This window comes from Melanerpes formicivorus, unplaced genomic scaffold (assembly GCF_026170545.1).
Source record: "Melanerpes formicivorus ecotype bairdi unplaced genomic scaffold, bMelFor1.0.p_v2 SCAF_6, whole genome shotgun sequence".
Lineage (NCBI taxonomy): Eukaryota > Metazoa > Chordata > Aves > Piciformes > Picidae > Melanerpes > Melanerpes formicivorus.
Genome location: NW_027142358.1, coordinates 14,401,083 through 14,420,481, shown reverse-complemented (window position 1 = coordinate 14,420,481; position 19,399 = coordinate 14,401,083). Strand labels below are relative to the sequence as shown.

The 19,399-nt window shown below is 41.0% G+C and overlaps 2 protein-coding genes and 1 long non-coding RNA gene across 9 annotated transcripts in view; 2 read left to right on the top strand and 1 right to left on the bottom strand.

Moving 5' to 3' along the window:
• Window positions 1-1,486: 1,486 nt before the first annotated feature.
• Window positions 1,487-19,399, bottom strand: part of LOC137441900 (uncharacterized) — a 26,762-nt gene continuing 8,849 nt past the window's right edge. For both annotated transcript variants that reach the window (XR_010987521.1, XR_010987520.1), the window contains exon 5: window positions 1,487-1,739. This is a non-coding gene — a long non-coding RNA (uncharacterized lncRNA). The remainder of the gene's footprint in view (window positions 1,740-19,399) is intronic.
• Window positions 4,261-13,124, top strand: DUSP13A (dual specificity phosphatase 13A). Of its 5 annotated transcripts, XR_010987517.1 has the most exons (5): window positions 4,261-4,468; window positions 4,742-4,959; window positions 6,047-6,846; window positions 9,868-10,201; window positions 12,931-13,124. XR_010987517.1 is itself a non-coding variant. In XM_068139872.1 (3 exons), exons 1-3 carry the CDS (start codon window positions 4,308-4,310, stop codon window positions 6,244-6,246), a joined length of 579 nt encoding a protein of 192 aa, XP_067995973.1. In that variant the 5' UTR covers window positions 4,261-4,307; the 3' UTR covers window positions 6,247-7,585. The 5 variants fall into 5 exon arrangements, 1 of the variants encoding a protein (XP_067995973.1); XR_010987519.1 differs by lacking the exon at window positions 12,931-13,124 and having other exon boundaries at window positions 6,047-6,320; window positions 9,868-10,424; XR_010987516.1 differs by lacking the exon at window positions 12,931-13,124 and having other exon boundaries at window positions 9,868-10,424.
• Window positions 15,858-19,399, top strand: part of LOC137441898 (dual specificity protein phosphatase 13B-like) — a 17,694-nt gene continuing 14,152 nt past the window's right edge. For both annotated transcript variants that reach the window (XM_068139870.1, XM_068139869.1), the window contains exon 1: window positions 15,858-16,039. The gene's annotated coding sequence lies outside the window, so the exon portion shown is untranslated. The remainder of the gene's footprint in view (window positions 16,040-19,399) is intronic.

Below are 19,399 nucleotides of genomic sequence, written 5' to 3'. Positions count from 1 at the left end.
GAGTTTGTGCTTCTCTGCTATGTGCTTGCTTTAGTTTTTCTGTTGTGAACTTTTCTTCACCAACTGCCAATCACAACTTTTTGCACGCTTCAAGTGCCGAGTTGGTACAATTTACAATACATTGCTGCATCTGCAAAACTGGTTTTAGCTAAAAATAAGTAAAAAATTAAATTAAAAATTGCTGCCAAAATGACTGTAGCAGGCTACAGAGCTATCTTGCCACAGAATAGATCATCAGCACAGTCCCGGGGCTAACTCACGTTTTGAGATCTCATTTGGAAATGCCAGGAAAGTGTTGGTTTGTTCAGAGTGCTACAGCTTTGTTGTGAGGGTTTTCTAAGATAAACATGCACTCGAATCCACCATCTCATCTGATTCCAGCAAGAAAGCAAAACTAAAAGCAGAAGCTTCCTTATCCTGTTTTCCTACACATTTCATAGCAAGACCAGCAATCCACCTACAAACAGTTTCCCAAATTCAGCCTCCAGACTTTAGAAGCCCAGGTCAGAAAATTAACCATAATTATATGTCCCTGTGAATCCAGGACTATTACATCTGCAGTAAAAGTGGAGAAAACAGATGTACAGAGCCCGGACATGTGTCATTGGAGAGAGCTCTCTGCCTGTCTTTGGAGGCTGTCGGGCTGATTTGCAGCAACATTTTGGCAAACAGCCTGGAGGAAACCTTGACCCATTGATTTCTATCTGAAGATATCACTACTAATGGCTTTTTCTGCCCTGTCTAGTTTCATCAACTAATAAATATTTGGAAAAAAAAATCAAACTAGTTTGCACAGAAAAGTGGTAACACAATTTAAAAACCTGTAACTCTTAAATGAAAGTAGTCATGTAATAGCTTCTTAGCCACTACACTTCAAAGTTGAGAACTGCTTCTCCTTACCAACATTTCAGGTTCTGATAAAGAATTAATTATCTAAATAGTTTGTGCTTTATTTAACAGAAATTTCCAATAAACCTCATTCCATCACTTTGAGTTCTGTCACTTGATGCCATGTGACATTAATGCCTTGATGTAAGTTTGACAAGCAGTGCCAAGGCTGACATGTCAGTCTGAGAAGTTATGACAAATTATATTTCACAGATTTTTTTTTTTTAAACTACTGCAGATTGCAAGAAAAAAAAAGAAAAAAGATCTTTAAAGTGTATGGGTACATTTTAGACTGAAAACTACTTAATTCATATAGTTAATTCATATACTGTATTTATTCAATGTTCAGGCTCACAATAAGAAAATTGAAAGGAAATTTATATTGAAACTTCCCAGCTAACTCTTGTTACAATATATTATATAGCAAAGAGGAAAAATGTGTTAATGTAATGGCGATTTGGGTGTTTTTTTTTTAAACACTCTGTCATTAGGTAGTAGTTAGCATGTAATAACCTGAAATGTTCAATCTATCTCAAATCTCAAGACTGCACACAGGAAAGAAAGGCTTGAGCTGAAAAGAGAATCCATTGCTTCTGAAAATTCTCTTCCAGCAAAGACTACAACATAGCAAGGAGGGGGCTAGTCTCTTCAGAAGTACTAATTGATGTAAATCATGTATTTTTTTATTTATTTTTCTGGGGTTTGGGGAGACTTTTTTTTTAATCTCGTATTTGTAGAGATCAGGTCCTACCTTCTGATTTCTTTGTTATTTCTGTACTTCAGTTGAAGCATACTTAGAACAGTCATGTGTGAACTTCCAAGCACCTATTTTATCTTCAAACTTCTTACTCCTGTAATGGAAGAAAAAGAGACTGAGTACCTAAGAACTAACCAAATCAGTGAAATGATCATTTTTCAAGGCAGACAATAAGCTTATTATAAGGGGGAAAAAGGCAAAAAAGAAAGAAAAAGAAAGAAAACAAAATAAAAGGAAAGACTAAACTAGTAAACTCCATGTGATAATCAGATAAAATTGCTCCATGTTAAAAATACATTAATGTTGTAGAATACCACAAAACTCTGTCTCACTTAGTACTGACCTAAATGTACTACAATTCAGTTAGTTCAATTCTTCAATAGCTGACTATCCCAAAAGTCAAATCCTGAAAACCGGCTGATGAGTGAAATGAGTAGAACTATGGCAGTTGGAGAACACTGTATCCATAGAATCATAATTAGCTGAACTTCATGTTCTATCATTTTCACTATAAAAGCTTTCTTCTTTGAGAATATGCTTTCACTAGAGATGGAAAGGTGTCACTGGCATCAGCTAGTACTGATAGCAGTATTTTCAACAGATGAGCCTCCATGAATGTCCTGGTTTCAACCACATTTTTCTGGTAACCCCATGCTGCATGCTGCTAAAGCACTCCATGGCACTTTACAGTGTTGCCACCTATTACATTATTAGCCATGGAATGTTTGCTTTAGATTATTGTACCAAGTACAACCTACAAAGTAATCACAAAAAGTCTGAGTAGAAAGATGGCTTCTATTGGATGCACTGAAATGAATCACATTCATTTTAACTGAAACAGCAACTATTTCAAGATTGCATGTAACTGCATACAGATGTTTGGCTTTCAGCTGCCCACTGTTCCAAGAGGAGAACATCCAAATTCTTGGCATCTCAGAAAGCTCCTACTTCACAGAAAGCTAATTTTACCTCTATACAGTGTGACCATATATCAGCTTGTTGCTTTTTACATTCATCCTTAGTAGTTTTAAAAGGGCGAGGATACAAGCAAAGCTGTAAAGAGCCAAATCCATCTGGGCAAATGATTACACCTGGAAGGAATCACCTGCTGAATTTAAGGACAAAGCTAAGTTTATGGTTTTAATATTTTTTTAGTATTCGTATTTAGTCTAAACTTACATAACCTAAATTAAAACAATTCTTCACAAAGTCAGAGATTTGTGGACAAAATGAAGTCCTACAAGAGCAAAGAGCAAGGACATTATGGAACAAAGACTTCAGCTTTAGTTAGAAGAGTTAGCACTTTTGCTGAGAAGGATCTCCAGCTTCCTGAGAGTTTCATGTCAAGGCATATATCAGTGGCAGAAAGCCTGACTGTCCTGAACTGATACACAGGCCTGATGACCGAATCCCATGTAAACACATGGAAAGAGAGGTGCTGAGGTATCTGAGCCCAGTGCTGAAGACAGAATGACAGGTGAGGGAGAACATCAAGCAGGAAAATATGCTCTTGTGCTCTCTAGTGAGGTTACATCTTGTGGTTTAGTGCGTAACAGAGCTGGTCTGAAAGCCAGATCTCTGCTGTTTGTTTCCAAGACAGCTTTTTGGGGGAAAAAAAAAAAAAAAAAAAAGTCACTCTCACAGCTTTGCATGTCTTATTCACAGAGTATTTCATGTTTAGAAGACGCTAGGTGTGGAAGGCTAGAGTTTTGAAGCAGATAGACATAAGCTATAAAATTGTTGGAGGAACACAGGGTGTGGAGATCATCCTTCTGGAGCTTATGTTGTCCTGCTCATCAGCTTTCTTAGTGTATTTGGGGTAGAGGCCAATAAAGTTTTACAGCCAAAAAGGGCCAAACTTAAACATGATTGTCACCTTTCTGCACAAACCTGATTGGCTGCAAATGGGTCGGGCTTACATGTAAAAACATCTGCTAGTAAAGCCTCACCTTGAGCCTCCACCCAGAAACCTGAGAAAAGTAAACTAAATTAAACAACTTCATGTTCTCAGTTAGTTTTCCTCATTTGCAAGCACAAATCAATCAGCTTAGAAAGCACTAGTTTACCACAGGGAAAACAAAACAACACACAAAACAAAAAAACCCACAACAGAAACCCACGCAGAAAAACAAGGTATATATAGTGCTTGAAGTACAACTTTAACCATTTTTTTCAGTCCTCTCCTCTGCTGGATCTGGCTTCTTTCACAGCTATGTTTTTAAGCACCCCAAAATAAATGGGAGATAATTGTTGCTGGGAGAGAGCTGCCACTCTTGTTGCATTGAACAGGTTTCTGGTTTCCCTTAACAGGCCTTTAATTGCTTGTGCTAAGCAGCCAGACTCGCTAACTGCTGCTGCTGCACCAAAGACACTGCTGTATGGCAGAGCAATGTGGCTCTAAGGATGAGCCCTGGGGAATGGAATGAGGGCCCAGTAATGCCCAGTTTGGTACATGTATATTTCAACTGGCTGTGTGATGCATGGGTGGGCAGGGGACACTGCAGTGCAGGGGTGGCTTGGCTCCATGTTGGGAGCTGCTGCCTAGCACCTGCTCCAACCCATCTCCCGGCCTCCCCCGTGACTGCCCGGGGGCTGGCAGCACCCCAGCACACAGCACCAAGTCTCAGGCTGGTGGGAGCCTGGTCTCTTCCTGGCTTTCAGCATGTCTGGGGTGGAGGCGCTGGGCAACCAGGGACCTGAAGACGCCGGGGCATGCACGGAGGGCGTCCCCTCCCTTAAAGAAATTGAGCAGCTCCTGAACACTGGGCGGCCCTCTTGCAACCATGTTGATGAAGTGTGGCCTAATCTCTTTTTAGGAGACCTGTAAGTACAGCTTTACAGACACACCTCGGCCATACATTGTCTGTTAGCGTGCCTCATAGGTGTGGCTTTAGCACTGTCGTTTACACCACAGGCATTATGGTTTCTGAGACAAAATGATGATTAAGCTAGCACTTCTGTCTTGGTTAGTCCTTATAAGCAATATATGGACTGACACTCCAGTACATCACTTGGGAAATGCAACCATAGTGCTTCTCCTGCTCTGTGATTATCTCTACACTCATCTTGATTTGTTTGTCTTTGTGTTTTCCTTAGAGTAACAGCTCACAACAGATTTATTCTGTGGAAGATGGGCGTGACCCATGTTTTAAATGCTGCCCACGGCACAACATACAGTCAAGGAGGCCAGGACTTTTATGGTGCAACTATTGATTATTATGGTGTACCAGCCCATGACCTCCCAAGCTTTGATATAAGCCAGTTCTTTTTCTCTGCAGCACAATTTATCCACAATGCTTTGAACACACCAGGAGGTATGAAATGATTGTATTTTTAATTTTTATGTGACTTGGCAGCCTGTGGAAATGGGTCAGCTCCATGAGCACAGTGGTGGACCTGCCAGCTGTTGGTCACCTGTACCACGGGTGTCAGGAAGAGGGAGTAACGGGATATACACAGATACAGCTCCAACTAGGTCCTAGAAATTTGATGTGGGAAAGGGAATGAACAGTGCAGGAGAGAGACCTAGGCAGAGAGAAGAGTAGGCAGAGTAGTGAGAAACATATCTGGAACAAAGGCTTTTTCAAAGAGGGAAGAGTGAAAATATACATTTTAAATGGAAACCCTCTTTTGAGGCTTTCATATGGCAACTGTATTTGTAAGAACAAACAAAGAGACAAAAGTTCTCATTTCTACAACCATCAACTGCATGAAGAGGAGCATATATTGCACGTGAGCTTCCTGTGTGAGCAGGGCACGTAGGGCTGTGCCCCTAAGGAGATTTACCTTTACCCAAAGAGATTTATACTGTGTTGCACAAAACACTGGCTTCTTGGCACTGGTACAATAAAATACTAATTAACCTGTATTATGTAAAAAAACATTTCTTACCGTGAGTAAACTGGCATTAATTGAGCTGTCTCAGACTGTATCACACATTCTGCTGTCAAATTGCAGCAAATTGTTTTACTATGCAATGGTACTATGCCAGCCATTTCTCTTGGTGGCTAATGTGTTAGTGCCATGATTTCAGGACAGATTTTAGCATTCTTCATGTAAGCCCCTCTGAAATCAGTGGGTCTTATCTTACAACATTGTTCTCACAACAATGAAGAACAACTCAATTGCTTTCAACAGGGTTTTCTTTAATTTACCACTGTTTCTGAGATCAGGCTAGGCTTTTGTAGCATTTCTCATAAAAGCGAGTGTTGCAATTGGAAATTAGACTCAATTGTTATCACTTCATGTGATCTATCAGGAGAGTAAGAAATACATCAAGTTTATGGTGTTACTGTGACTAGGCTGGAGAAGGCAGAAGTTTGCCTTCCCTTTAAATTAAATTTCATCCACAGTACTGCTTCTCTTCCATGGTTATAATTATTTTTATTTTTTCTTAACCAGCTAAAATCTTGGTCCATTGTGCAGTTGGAGTAAGCAGGTCAGCTTCCCTAGTCCTAGCATATCTCATGATAAAACATCACCTCCCATTGGTTGAAGCCATCAAAACAGTGAAGGAACATCGATGGATTTCACCCAATCGTGGCTTTCTGAAACACCTGCAAAATTTGGATGTTCAGCTACGGCAAAAGAAGGACTGCTGAAAGGGCAAACCCATTTACATTCATTTTTCTGAGCTTCAGTCATCCTAGCCATTGTGCATATACAGCTTCCTATGGTCAGTGCATGCTGGGGAAAAAAAAAAAAAAAAAGAACAAAAAATATGCATCAAAGAACAAAGTTAATACAACTGAACACAAATTAATTCTCACAGCTCAGTTCCTCCAAGACCAGCACAGCCAACACTGTGTGCTGTGGAGCTGCTGTGCCTAGCAGGGTTCCTTCTGTCAGATCATCCTGCAGGAGTGATTAATATGGAGCCAGTTTGTTACTGGTTTTGCACTAATGCGAGAGGCAAGTTCAATAATTGCATCTAGCTGAACAGTTTGTTTGAGTTGCCTTTACTTGAGAGGGTAACATAATAGGCTTCCTCAGTTTAGTTAGAGTTCTCATGTACATGGTCTCATATGAAAACTCTTTTGTGTTTCAGGCCTGGTGAAGTGGTCTCTTAAGAGCCCAGGCACTGCTATAGAAACATTCTTCTTCCCCTATCCTGCTAAATATTGCAGTGCTACAGAATGCTGAGACAGCCTGAAGACCCACACCAGCAGAATAAACTGTGCAACTCTCTCTGCAGTCTCTTGGTCAGCAAACCCACTAAACTTTTCTTGTGTAAATATGTTTTCAGCAAGATAATGTATGTTATGTATTATGTTGAGGATATTAAAAGAAAGATGCCAGATATTCAAAGCACTTTGTAAGCTTGAACTCATTAATTCACACTCCCTTCAAATTATCCCAAATTAGTTCTGTGTAAGTGGATTTGAATCATCCCAGATTTAACATTGGTAGGAGTATCTTAGCTTACACTGATGGGTAGGCTTTATTGACACAAATTAGTTTTAAGATGTTTTGAGGACTTTTCCTATCACCACTTACTTGGTACTTAAACCAATGTGATTTTTAATACAGCAACAGCATTTGAAATTAACTTGTTATCTTATGGTGAACCATGAAGTGATAATCAAATCTATTTTTGCTCTTTTTTACTCATGTGGTTTATTGATTAACTGACCGTGTAAACCTTCCCTGACAGATTAAGTAAATAAATTTCCACTTTTTTGTATTTGGGGCACGGCTTCTGATCATTTTCCTCTGTGGTGGAAGAGACTTGCAAGGTTATTATAAGACTTAAATAGGGGTGACTTGTGAGCCAAAACTCTTCCTTCCCCAACCCTCTATCCTCCTTAATTATTGGAGAGGTTATGTTGATTCTGCGTAGCATTTAGGGGAATGTAGAAATCCCTTCTTATTTCACTGTACACAAATACTTTGCAAAATAAGCATATTTAAGATCCATTCCAACGTCTACGTTATCATCGGTTCAGATTTATCACTGACAAGATAAAGAAATGTAGAACAAAAGATCAAATAGAAAATCAGATTTAAACCCCCAAAGTGCTGGGACAATCTTTATACCTCAGAAAGCAGCAGAGTGATGGTGGAGGAGCTGGGTTTGCTTTTAAGTACTCCAGTAGAGTTAATAGGGATTTATATGAGTTAATATTTCATTATAATTTATACTTCACATTACAGTAGGTTTTAGTCTGGAAACCTTTTGAAGATGTGGCATTGAAAAATCTGAAATTCATGTGAGTGAAATAATGCATCTTAATGGCTTTAGGCTGGGCAAAATTTGACACATGTGAGCAAGATTAATGGAACCTCCCATCAGGATAATGCTTTGCATGCCCCTGAACATCTATCCCACAAAGCTACATCTGTGAAGGCTGATCCTGCCATAATTTAGTACCTGCTCTTGGAGATACTACTCATTCTGGGAGAGTACTGTTTCACCAGGGTAGAGAGGAGTACAGCATGAAGCTGAGTCAGTGTGGCGTTGATGCCAGCAATGTCATGATGATGGTCATCTAGAGCAACACTGTAGAGGGAATGCTTTAGTTAGAAACTGTTTTCGAGAGCACTGGCAAATCACAGAAGTTATTTTAATCTGTTGAGTGTGTTGCCTGTATTTCCTGCCTGCCTGTAATGCTCTTCCTTATATACTGTTCAGTTTTGACTCCAGGTTTGCTCAGGGAGAAAAAGTCCAGTCAAGATAAGCAAAAGAGGTAGAATTAGTCCTGTAACTTTATGAACTGGAAAATACTGTCTGCTGTGATTTGCTAGAAGGAAGAGAGACCTTCTCATCTGTTATTTACATTGCCCATAGTTCAAGTCATAATGTGACATAACATTAGTGCCTCATTGTTTTCCACTATCAGCAGGAAAACTTGTATTTCAAATACTGGTTTGTCAAGTTAAAATAAGGAGCCAAAACAAAAATACCTCACTGGTGGCACTTGTGTTCAGAACATTCACATCTGTCAACAGATTCTACATCAAACCAGGAGACTGAAGGCACTGAATGTTAATTCCTAACTGAGGGAAGGTTCCGTTTTGAAAGGTATTTAAATAGCTAAAGGTAAGCTAGGTACATGCTGAGCTGACCAGAGCACCTAGGCTCATGCAGCAGTGCCTGCAGCTCCTTCCAAGAGCCCTCAGGAACTGTCATGTGATGAGGAGCCATTTACCCTCCATCTCTTCTGAAACAAATGGGAGTGCTGGTCTTCCTGCCTCAGGCTTACCTTATCATGGGGTGTCTTCTCAACCTGTCCTTAATTCCTTTGTATTTTTTTTTCAACTTTATTTTCATATTTAGCTGAAGACTGCATTGATAAAGATCACAGCAGAAAGCATATGGTTTAGAAACAAACTCTTCCCATGGAAAGGACTATGCCAGAAAGAAGAGTTAGACCTCCTCTAGAGAGGATGTGAAAACCAATTTTTTTGTTCTTTTGTCACCTTGCCAAGTGGGTCATAAGGGCTAGTACCAGCTCAGCACAGGCTGAGACTGTGTGTCTGAGAGCATGGTGAAAGGGACTGTCACAGCTACAGCTACGGAAGATTAAATTTGCTTAAAGCAGTCACAAAAACACAGCGTCACCTGAAGGCAATCATGTAAAATTCCAGTGGAAACTTCTCTAAATGTTATTTTCCAGTACTATAACTAAAGGCACTTATTAAAGTTAGTGGAAGCCATGTCTAAAACAGAGAGGAGGAGGTTTAGGTGGGCTGTGTAAAGCCTTGCTACAAGATGTAGCAGAGGGTAAAAGCCTGTAAGTGTTCAAGGGGTAGCTGGAAAACTTTACGGGAGAGAAATCCATCCAGTGTTACAGATACTTAGAGACCATCTACATCTGGAAACCTATGATTTGCAGATGTTAGAAATCAATATAATACATGCTTGTGTGTTCTTATTTTCTGTAGACATCCACTTAAAGCCACGGTCATGTGCAGGATAGTGGGCTCAGTGGACCTTTGGTGAGGCTCAGAACAGCTGCTCTCATGGTCTTTATTTTGAGCTCACCTCTAAGATGAGTCCTCCCCGCTTTCCTGGTAGCTTATTATTAGAACTGGGTCAGATAAGGCATTTGGGACTGTGTCTCAGTTGCACTGACCAACATTTTCTTTCACAGAGAAAGCTCTGTGCTGTCAGACACAGCATTGTAGCTTATGTGGGGAAGGGAGTAGTGGGTTTTTGCCTAAGACTCACTAAGAGCAGACTTTTAATTTTTGTGGCTGTTCCCTCTTCCATCACGATGTAGCACTGAGCTAATCCGAGGAGGCGTCAAGGCGTGTACTCTATTTAGAGACAGCCACCTGCTTGGGAACGTCAAGTGGCAGAAAGAAGCATGCTTCAGCAAAAATACTCCCCTGTGGATTCTACAGCAGTGGCATCCAGCCGGCTCTCCCCAGCCTAAATCTGCCTGTGTCCACCAAAGAGAACAACACCTGAAGACACTCAGACCCCGGGTCAGCCCAGGAATGCTCTCAACCTGGCACTCTCACTGCCCAGGAACTGCCAGATATTTTGGACAGCTGCAAGGTGGAATTAAATCACATGGGTGAAGAGTATCCTAATCTCTACATAGGCAATATGTAAGTGTTATTTAAGGCTGAGCTGTTCTGAAGGGCTAGGGAATAGAGTACTTGTTAACATATGCTGTCCAACTACTTTATTTAGTTAGTGTTGTTAAACTTCAGTGCCTCAAAATAGGCCTAAGATTACCATAGGAGAAAGTAAAAGAACTATCCATTATAAAAAGAACCTATAGAAGGAATAAAATTAATTGAAAAGTGAGTAAGACTCTTTATTGCTTTGCACTATTTTATAATTATTCAACATCTAGATTTTATGAATGCTGCAACATGTACCATATACAAGATAGACTCATGATCCTGTGTAGCCTTAAAGCTGAACTACGATTGGATTTTATCTTTTTCAGTTTAATTTTAACTAGCATGGAAATTTTCACATAAAAAGAAGTATTCTAATTTTTGCTGTTTGATGACATGATTTGCAGTCAAAATTTCTGGGGAATATTCTGAATGACAGCAGATTTAGCTCTTTATTTCTCAGACTTGGGTGGATGGTTATTTCACTCTGGAGCATGGAGAAAGCACAGTCATCTGCACTCACAATGCCTAGTGCCCAATGTTATGCCAAAACAAGTTCTTATAACCACCAGCAGGTTACAAGCTTGTTGAAATATCCAGAGATTACAATTACAGTAACTCCAATATGAAAGAGTCAGGAAGAACTAACAATCCTTTGGCTAATTGCCCATTAATTACAGTTAGAGATGGGCATTCTTTCAGCTATGAAAAAGCAAAGCCTAGAAATGAGCTGGATGATGTTGGGGAAATAATCTGCATTTACAAAATAGGGGTTTGCAAATTGCGGCCTGCTTCCTAATCACAGCACACTTCTGCTCAGCAGTGTGAGACCCTGCAGATGAACCCTATGCACTGGTAGGCACTCAAAATCATGGCCCCAGGTGTGGGAAGGCAGAAGTCAGTATAACATGTAGTACTTCACTGAATTTCTGCCTTAGTGATGAGAGTTAAACCTCTATATTTGGAAACTATATTTGGAATTTTTATTATTTTTTTTTTAAACTTTATTATAACCATTTGAAGAAATCAAAATTTCCAGAATTGAGCCCAACAGGTAGTAAAAACAAAGTTTTAAGACCCTGTAAAGTCACTGAAATTGTATTGTCTTAACCCCATCATTTGATTTTAGACATTCTTCTAAGTGCAGTTTGAAGACCTCCTTTGAATGCGTGTGGGTATATATGTTCCAATTTATTCTTGCATGTTTATTTTCAGTTACATTCTGTCTCAGGAAAAAAATGGTGGGGAAAATGTATATAATGTATATAATAACAACAAAAACGTATAATAACAGATACTAACTTTTCTAACATTCAGCTAACAGGAATTAAAATGTAAAAGGGATTGTTTGCTAATGCACATGCTGATCACTAATGCTGAATTACAGACTGCAATCAGTGATACAGGAAGTTTACCAAGTGCTATAGATGGCATTTTCTTATTTATCCAACATTATTTATCCAACATTAATAAGACAAATACGAACAATACCTGAGAATAACATTTTCATGGGATCTTCCTAGTGTGGACATGGGGAACAGAGAGATTATTTGCATTTAGGGCTCAACCTCATAGAGGTTGAGTAAAGAGAGGTCAGTAAATACAGGGTGTTTCTGTTACTGTGCAAATCCATGTCAGCATCAGGAATTGTGCCCGAGCTAAAATAACCCAAAGCAGTACTATAAACTCTCACTGCTTGTTCTGTGGAAGCAGTAATGTGCTGTTTCTGAGGAACTACCTGGAAATTAAAGATGGAATCACAGAATCATGGAGTTGTCTTGGTTAGAAAAGACCTATAAGATCATTGAGTCCAACCGTTCTCTAACTCTGCCAAGGCTGGTCCTAAACCGTGTCCCTCACCACCACATCTGCATGTTTTACACCCTTCTGCTGTATTTCAGCAGAAATATTTCTCCTTGTGACTTTATCAGTAATTGGATTGTTAGCTTCTTTAAACAAGTTAAATATCTCTTGCAAAATGAAGAGGGATGGATGGATGACTTTCCTAATGACTTTCATCCTGGAGGACTTTGAAGTGGTCAACAAACTGATTATTAACTATTTGTCTGGCTATCAGCCATTACTGATATGCCAGGCCAAGGTCAAGACCCTTTGGACTGAAAGGTAAAGTATTTTTTAAAACACTACATAATAAACAGCTTAGGGCACAAGATCTAAAATATCCTACAAAAAGAACTTCATGCTGGTCTTAAGCAAGCAGTTTATCAATTGGAATTTAGCCAGATTAGCAAAGCTAATACCACTCTAGCAAAGAAACACTGTACAATTACAGCCTGAGACAAAATGGGTACAGGTTGTGCTAAACCTTGCATGTGTTCTTTTGATACACATATTTCAACCACAATTATATGAGGACCTGAGCTACCTCATGAAGTGAGTTTTTGTAAGGTGGGACAGTAATTCCCAGTGTCTTTGTAGTCAACTAGAGCCTATAACACTTGTAAAGTTTATGGGAGGTTATAGGCAGGAAACTGTCTTTGCAGAAGTGAGGTAACATGGAATTCTGCATTTTTCACATATGTTTTGGAGTATATTGCATAACCTTCTACCTTTCTTTCACTACCTTACTCTTTGAGACGATGTCTCAAAGCATTACAGGCACTGGCCTCTACAGACATGAATGCATTACAAAGCAAGAAGATACCTTGAGTTGCTTTTTGTTGTGAGCTTTTGTTCATGATTCTCTACAGCTCCATAGCCAATAACAAGGAAGACCTGAAGAGGCTTGGTGTAACTCATGCACTGAATGAAGCACATTTTGCACAGGGAAGCAAAGGAGACCAAGCTTTCTATGGACAGGGTTTGGATTATAATGGAATACTTGTTGAGAACTTGATCAACTTTCACCTTGGTGCACACTTCTGTACTGCCTCTGAGTGCATTCACAAGGGCAAATGGTGAGTCCCTCTTCTGGTGGTAAACCATTATTACACAGAACTTTCATTAAGTGATCACCTATTGTTCTAGCAACATTAGCTAAATCTCATTCAATCACTTGGGTAAGCCTTATTATCCACTTACAGACACTGTCTTTATTGGCAGGTGGCAGGAGAGCAGGATCTTGAAAGATGAATAGAGTAGAGTAGAGTAGAGTAGAATAGAATAGAATAGAATAGAATAGAATAGAATAGAATAGAATAGAATAGAATAGAATAGGTTGTAAGAGACCTTTGAGATCATCGAATCCAACCTATCATCCAACACTACCTAATCAACTAAACCATGACACCAAGCACCCCATCCAGTCTCTTCCTAAACACCTCCAGTGATGGTGACTCCACCACCTCCCTGGGCAGCACATTCCAATGGCCAGTCACTCTGTGAAGAACTTCTTTCTAACATCTAGCCTAAACCTCCCCTGGCACAGCTTGAGACTGTGTCCTCTTGTTCTGGTGCTGGTTGCCTGGGGGAAGAGACCAGCCTCCACCTGGCTACAACCCCCCTTCAGGTAGTTGTAGAGACAGCAATAAGGTCTGCCCTGAGCCTCCTCTTCTCCAGGCTAAGCAACCCCAGCTCCCTCAGCCTTTCTTCATAGAGCTTGTGTTCCAAACCCCTCACCAGATTTGTTGCCGTCCTCTGGACACGCTCCAGCAATTCAACATCTTTCCTAAACTGAGGGGCCCAGAACTGGACACAGGACTCAAGGTGTGGCCTAACCAGTGCAGTGTACAGGGGCAGAATGACCTCCCTGCTCCTGCTGGCCACACTGTTCCTGATACAGGCCAGGATGCCATTGGCCTTCTTGGCCACCTTGGCACACTGCAGGTTCATGTTCAGCCTACTATCAACCGTTACCCCCAGGTCCCTCTCTGCCTGGCCGCTCTCCAGCCACTCTGACCCCAGCCTGTAGCACTGCATGGGGTTGTGGCCAATGTGTAGAACCCGGCACTTAGATTTGTTAAATCTCATGCTGTTGGACTCTGCCCATCTGTCCAGCCTGTCAAGGTTTTTCTGTGTTGATTCATCAGAATACACAACACAAAAATTATTACTTTCTGGTTTGTGAAACAGCCAAAAACTGCAAAGAGAGACATGTTAATTGCCCTTTATAAAGTCTAATGGCATGTGTTTCTTCTCTTTCTGGACTCAGATCTCTAGTAAAAAAAAAAATGTGGTTCTTGATTTATGAAATACCCTGGAGGTTACTTTATCTCAACTTTTGTAAATTAGATCTCTCAGAGATGATAAGAGATGCAGAAGTATGAAATTATGCAATCTGTGACCATGGCAGTATTCTGCACAGCCTGTAACAGCACTACATGTATTCATTTCTTTTTGAAGGGAAAAGGTTCATTCATAGTGTTCTTAGAAAAAGCAGATCTGCTTCCCTTGGGCTGACTTAGCTTATGATATTCTGTTGTTTTGTCACAAGGCAATGCTATCTGAAGAATAGTGAGCAATTTCATCAGTCTGCCAGATTTATATATTGAACTGAGACACAGGACACACCCATGTAAACTCTAAACTCTTAGGAAAATGAAAAAGATCAAAGTGGCAGGGAGAAGTGTCACACAGACACTCTGAGGATGACATAAAAGTGAATGGAGCATGACCTAATGTTTTAGCATCAAAACCATCTTTCCTTTCTGTTTAGGGGGTAGAAGGCTTCTGAATTCATACACTCCAGATACGCCTCAATCATTTGGAGGCAACAACTCTGGTAGATACCCCTCCAGGACACATTTCCAGTTTGTTGTCCATTCTGCTCATTAAAACTCAACTCCAAGAAAAAGCAGGCATCTGTTTAAAGCTCTCAAGGATATCCCTGAGCATAAAAAGAAGCTAACCTGCTTTGCTGAATTTGGATCAACAAATGAAAAGAGTGAAAAATGTTACAGTCCAACATGTACAAGAAGTCACTGAGATGTGGGACAGATTTTTCCCACCCTGGTGAGAATAGATGCTTAATGGCCAGGGACTTTCCAGAGGTACCTTCCTCACATCATATCCTCTGCGCAGCTCTGTCTTAGCTTTAAGGACCCAAGATTCACAGCACATGTAATGAATTTTCAGGGATAATTAGCCTTCTTTTCATGCTCAAAATTCCTGATTTCCACCTTTTTTTTTTTTCACACAGACATTGACATGTCTTTAGCGCTAGTGAACACAGAAAGTTCTTTAATTCTACAGGAATTTTTCATTAAGTAACGGGTCTTTCAACCCTGGTCTTCTTAATAAAAACCAGGTTTCTTCTAGTGTCCTGTCTTCTGTCAATATCTTGCAAAGAAAAGAGTACTGCAAAGATCAAATATTAATCAGATTTTTTAAATTACTACCCAAATTGGCAAACTAAGCTGGACCAAGTAGTTCTCATCATACATCAGGTCTTGGAAAACAAACTATAGTTTTAGACTGAAGTCCTAGACATGCAGAGGTAAAATACCTGGGGAAAGTTCTGGTGGCAATTCAACATCTCAGCAGAACTACACAGCATTTACCCAGGGCTAACTTGCTGCATGTGTGCATTTCTGTACAAGATAATGCATTCAGCATTGGAACACCAATAGTGGGGCCAAGTTAATTCTTGGGGAAACTCCCACCCAAAGCCAATGGTGCAACTCAGGGCTGAGTTCACCCTCCTACTTCTGAAAAAAGAAATCTGCCAAGGATAGTACAGCCTAAGAGGCACACAGAGCTGGCAGGCTCTCAAGCGTCAAAATAGAACCAGCATCATTGGCCGCACACATCCTGAGCTTCACAGACGAGACACAGACAAGAAAAACAATCAAGTTGTCTGGTGGAAAAAGCAGCTTCCTGGGATTTCTCTAGCCACGGTGTAATTGTGATCAATCCGCACTGGCAAGTATCAGCTTTCCATGTGTGTTTCGCCTAGCGCAGGCCGCCTGCGGAGAGCAGCTCAGGCAGGCTGATGCATGCTTGTTATCGCCAGCGTAAATATCTCTGCCTTGTGTTATTGTGGCACAAAGCAGCTGGACCATTTGAAAATCATTTCAAAAGCACTATAAAATTAGGGCTCCAGTGCTCTTATTTTATTACTTTCATGAGCAGCCATTGCCTAGAGAGAAATTATCCTCTTTATTTTCAAGGCTAAAGGTTCTTTTAACATTCATCAAAATCAAAGTGCACCCTTGATAACACATTGAGCTGTTACTTATCTAGTACAGACTCTTTACCTTCTGCATAATATCACATCTGAGATCTCAGTTCTTCATACACAACTCATTTCATTGTATCTGCTGTTGTTTTCACCAAGTGAATTTCCTTAGTTTCAGGAGAAGCTGGCTAATGCCTTAAAAACATATTCTTTCCATAAATCCTAATTTTTAATTATTTTTTTTTAATTTCTAGAACAATAGCCTGGAGTGTTTTTGTTACTGATCCTTCTGTTAAAATGGTCAATTAACTCCGACAGAGGATTTGCACAGAGCAATTAAGCACTCTAACTGAATGACTTTCAAGGGCATAAATAGTACATAAGTGAATAACCTGATAGACTCCCGTTTTCATCTTTGAAAATTCTCACTCCCAAATATACACACACACACATTTCTTTTTCTTAAGTCCTTGATAATTTTCCTTTTTTCCACTCTTATTTTCACAAACAGATTCCTTACCAGACTCAGTTCTGCACATTGGCCACAACAACCCTGTGCAGTGCTACAGGCTGGGGTCAGAGTGGCCGGAGAGCGGCCAGGCAGAGAGGGACCTGGGGGTGCTGGTTGATGGTAGGATGAACATGAGCCTGCAGTGTGCCCAGGCAACCAGGAGGGCCAATGGCATCCTGGCCTGCATCAAGAACAGTGTGGCCAGCAGGAGCAGGGAGGTCATTCTGCCCCTGTACACTGCACTGGTTAGGCCACACCTCAAGTCCTGTGTCCAGTTCTGGGCCCCTCAGTTTAGGAAGGATGTTGAATTGCTGGAGCATGTCCAGAGAAGGGCAACAAAGTTGGTGAGGGGCTTGGAGCACAAGCCCTAGGAGTAGAGGCTGAGGGAGCTGGGGCTGCTTAGCCTGGAGAAGACAAGACTCAGGGATGACCTTATTGCTGTCTACAACTACCTGAAGGGGGGTTGTAGACAGGCAGAGGTTGGTCTCTTCTCCCAGGCAGCCAGCACCAGAACAAGAGGACACAGTCTCAGGCTGCGCCAGAGGAGGTTCAGGCTGGAGGTCAGGAGGAAGTTTTACACAGAGAGAGTGATTGCCCATTGGAATGGGCTGCCCGGGGAGGTGGTGGAATCACCATCACTGAAGGTGTTCAGGAGGAGACTTGACAGGGTGCTTGGTGGCATGGGTTAGTTGATTAGGTGGTGTTGGATGATAGGTTGGACGTGATGATCTTGAAGGTCTCTTCCAACCTGGTCTGGTCTATTATATTCTATTCTGTTCTGTTCTATTCTATTCTATTCTGGAAAATGGTGAGTGAACCGAAGCAGCATGATGAAATACAAACAGTACCAAAGGAAAGCTATTCTTTTTAGAAATCAAAATCAAGTGCAGCTGTATCAACCATTCTTAAAGCTCACATAGGAAAGGTGTAAGAAGAGGCACTGCATGAAATCCTCAGCCAGAAAGGCTGCTAGTGGGCAATAGTGAGGCCCTGCATATCCTGTGCCCTGCAACTCAGGAAAACCACTGTTTTCCTTTGTGTTGTTTAACTTCTCTTTAGTTTCTTTAAGAGATGATCACCTTATTATCCAGACATCAAATACAGACTGAAGATAAATATTTAGAAAGTCATAAACTTAGCTCTGTTCTCATAGTTTATTCTTTGTCCAGGATTTTGTCTTTATTTCCTCTGGGGGTAGCAGACTGCATTCCTGTGCCAAAAGGCAGTGTGCTTTCAGATCTCTGCAAGGGAAACTGGCTGGTGCTAGTAGGTCCTGCTGTAGCAACATAGAGGAGCTGTAAGGTCAAGATGCAGCGTCCTGCATTGAGGAGATGCAAGCTGTATGTGTGCAAAGAGACCCTCAATGGCATTCAAATGCCAGTTTGAATTCTTAACCATCGAGGTCTTGTCTGTCATAACTCAGTTTACAATTCATTAACAGAATGCTTAAGCTAACAGAGGTACAAGATTGAGTAAATGTAATCAGAATCGCATATGATCCTAGACAGACAGAAAACAGGACAGGTGTGATGAGCAGATCCTAGTGCAGTCTGCTGTTACCATGTAGGAGGAAGAGGGGACGGGCATTTAGTAAGTCAGGATAAGAAAGCACCTCATCCCTGTGGCATGTTTTTGTGTTCCAATAGCCAGCAAGTCAGTAACCACCTTCCTATGTTCTGATGGTCCCAGAAATACAGAGAAGGGCCCAGCTGAGCTGATCTCACTTTGGGCTCCCGCATTTCAGACATTTGATCGTCTGGGTTAAGACAACTTATCTATTTCAGCCTATAGTGGTGGCAATGGTCAAGAGAGGAGAGCAGAGTTCAGTGTGGCCCTCTCAAGACCTGATCCAGTACCAGAATGGTGATTTTGTCACCTGTGCAGAAGCTTCCTGTCTTCTGAGGTGACCTACACAAATGCTTGTTCCTTCTAAAGTATATACACCCTGCTCAATAGAACAGAAATAGAAAACTCAGGTAAATACACCTCACCCAGTAGCATAAAAATAGAAAATCCCTCTATACAGAGCTCTCAAATTCCTGGACAGCCCTGAGTTTGCTTTTGTTTGGGGCATAAAGTGGTTTCTCATCAATTTCTTCTTCCTGATCAATTGGCCCATAGTAAACACCCACTACAATGTCACCCATATTAGCCTGTCACTTAATTCTTACCTACACACTTTCAACTCATTCTTCTTTCCTCCCTAGGCAAAACTAAATACATTCCAGTTGCTCTCTCACATAAAGAACAAATCCACCACCTCGCCTTGCTGGCCTCTTTCTTTAAAAGTACATACCCATCCCTTGCACTGCTGCAGTCAAGAAGATCATCCTACCATGTTTCTGTGATGGCAACTAAGTCACAGCTATCCTGCTGCACAATGGCTTCCAGCTCCTCTTGTTTGCTGCCCATGCTGCATGCGTTGGTGTAGATGCATCTGAGCTGGGTATCAAGTTCACTCCCAACATTGGCATGCCATCCCTAGACTCATCTCCCATTGAACCTTGTTTAAAGCCCTCTTAATGCACCCTGACAACTAATCCTGGCAAGAATCCTTATTCCCCTTGGAGGCAGCTGGACTTCATCTGTTGCC

Excerpts from the sequence above, each read along its gene's own strand:
- DUSP13A (XM_068139872.1), top strand. The coding sequence starts at position 4,308 with ATGTCTGGGGTGGAGGCGCTGGGCAACCAGGGACCTGAAGACGCCGGG. Across the intron at positions 4,469-4,741 it reads AATCTCTTTTTAGGAGACCT|AGTAACAGCTCACAACAGAT; the intron begins GTAAGTACAGCT and ends TGTTTTCCTTAG. Across the intron at positions 4,960-6,046 it reads TGCTTTGAACACACCAGGAG|CTAAAATCTTGGTCCATTGT; the intron begins GTATGAAATGAT and ends TTTCTTAACCAG.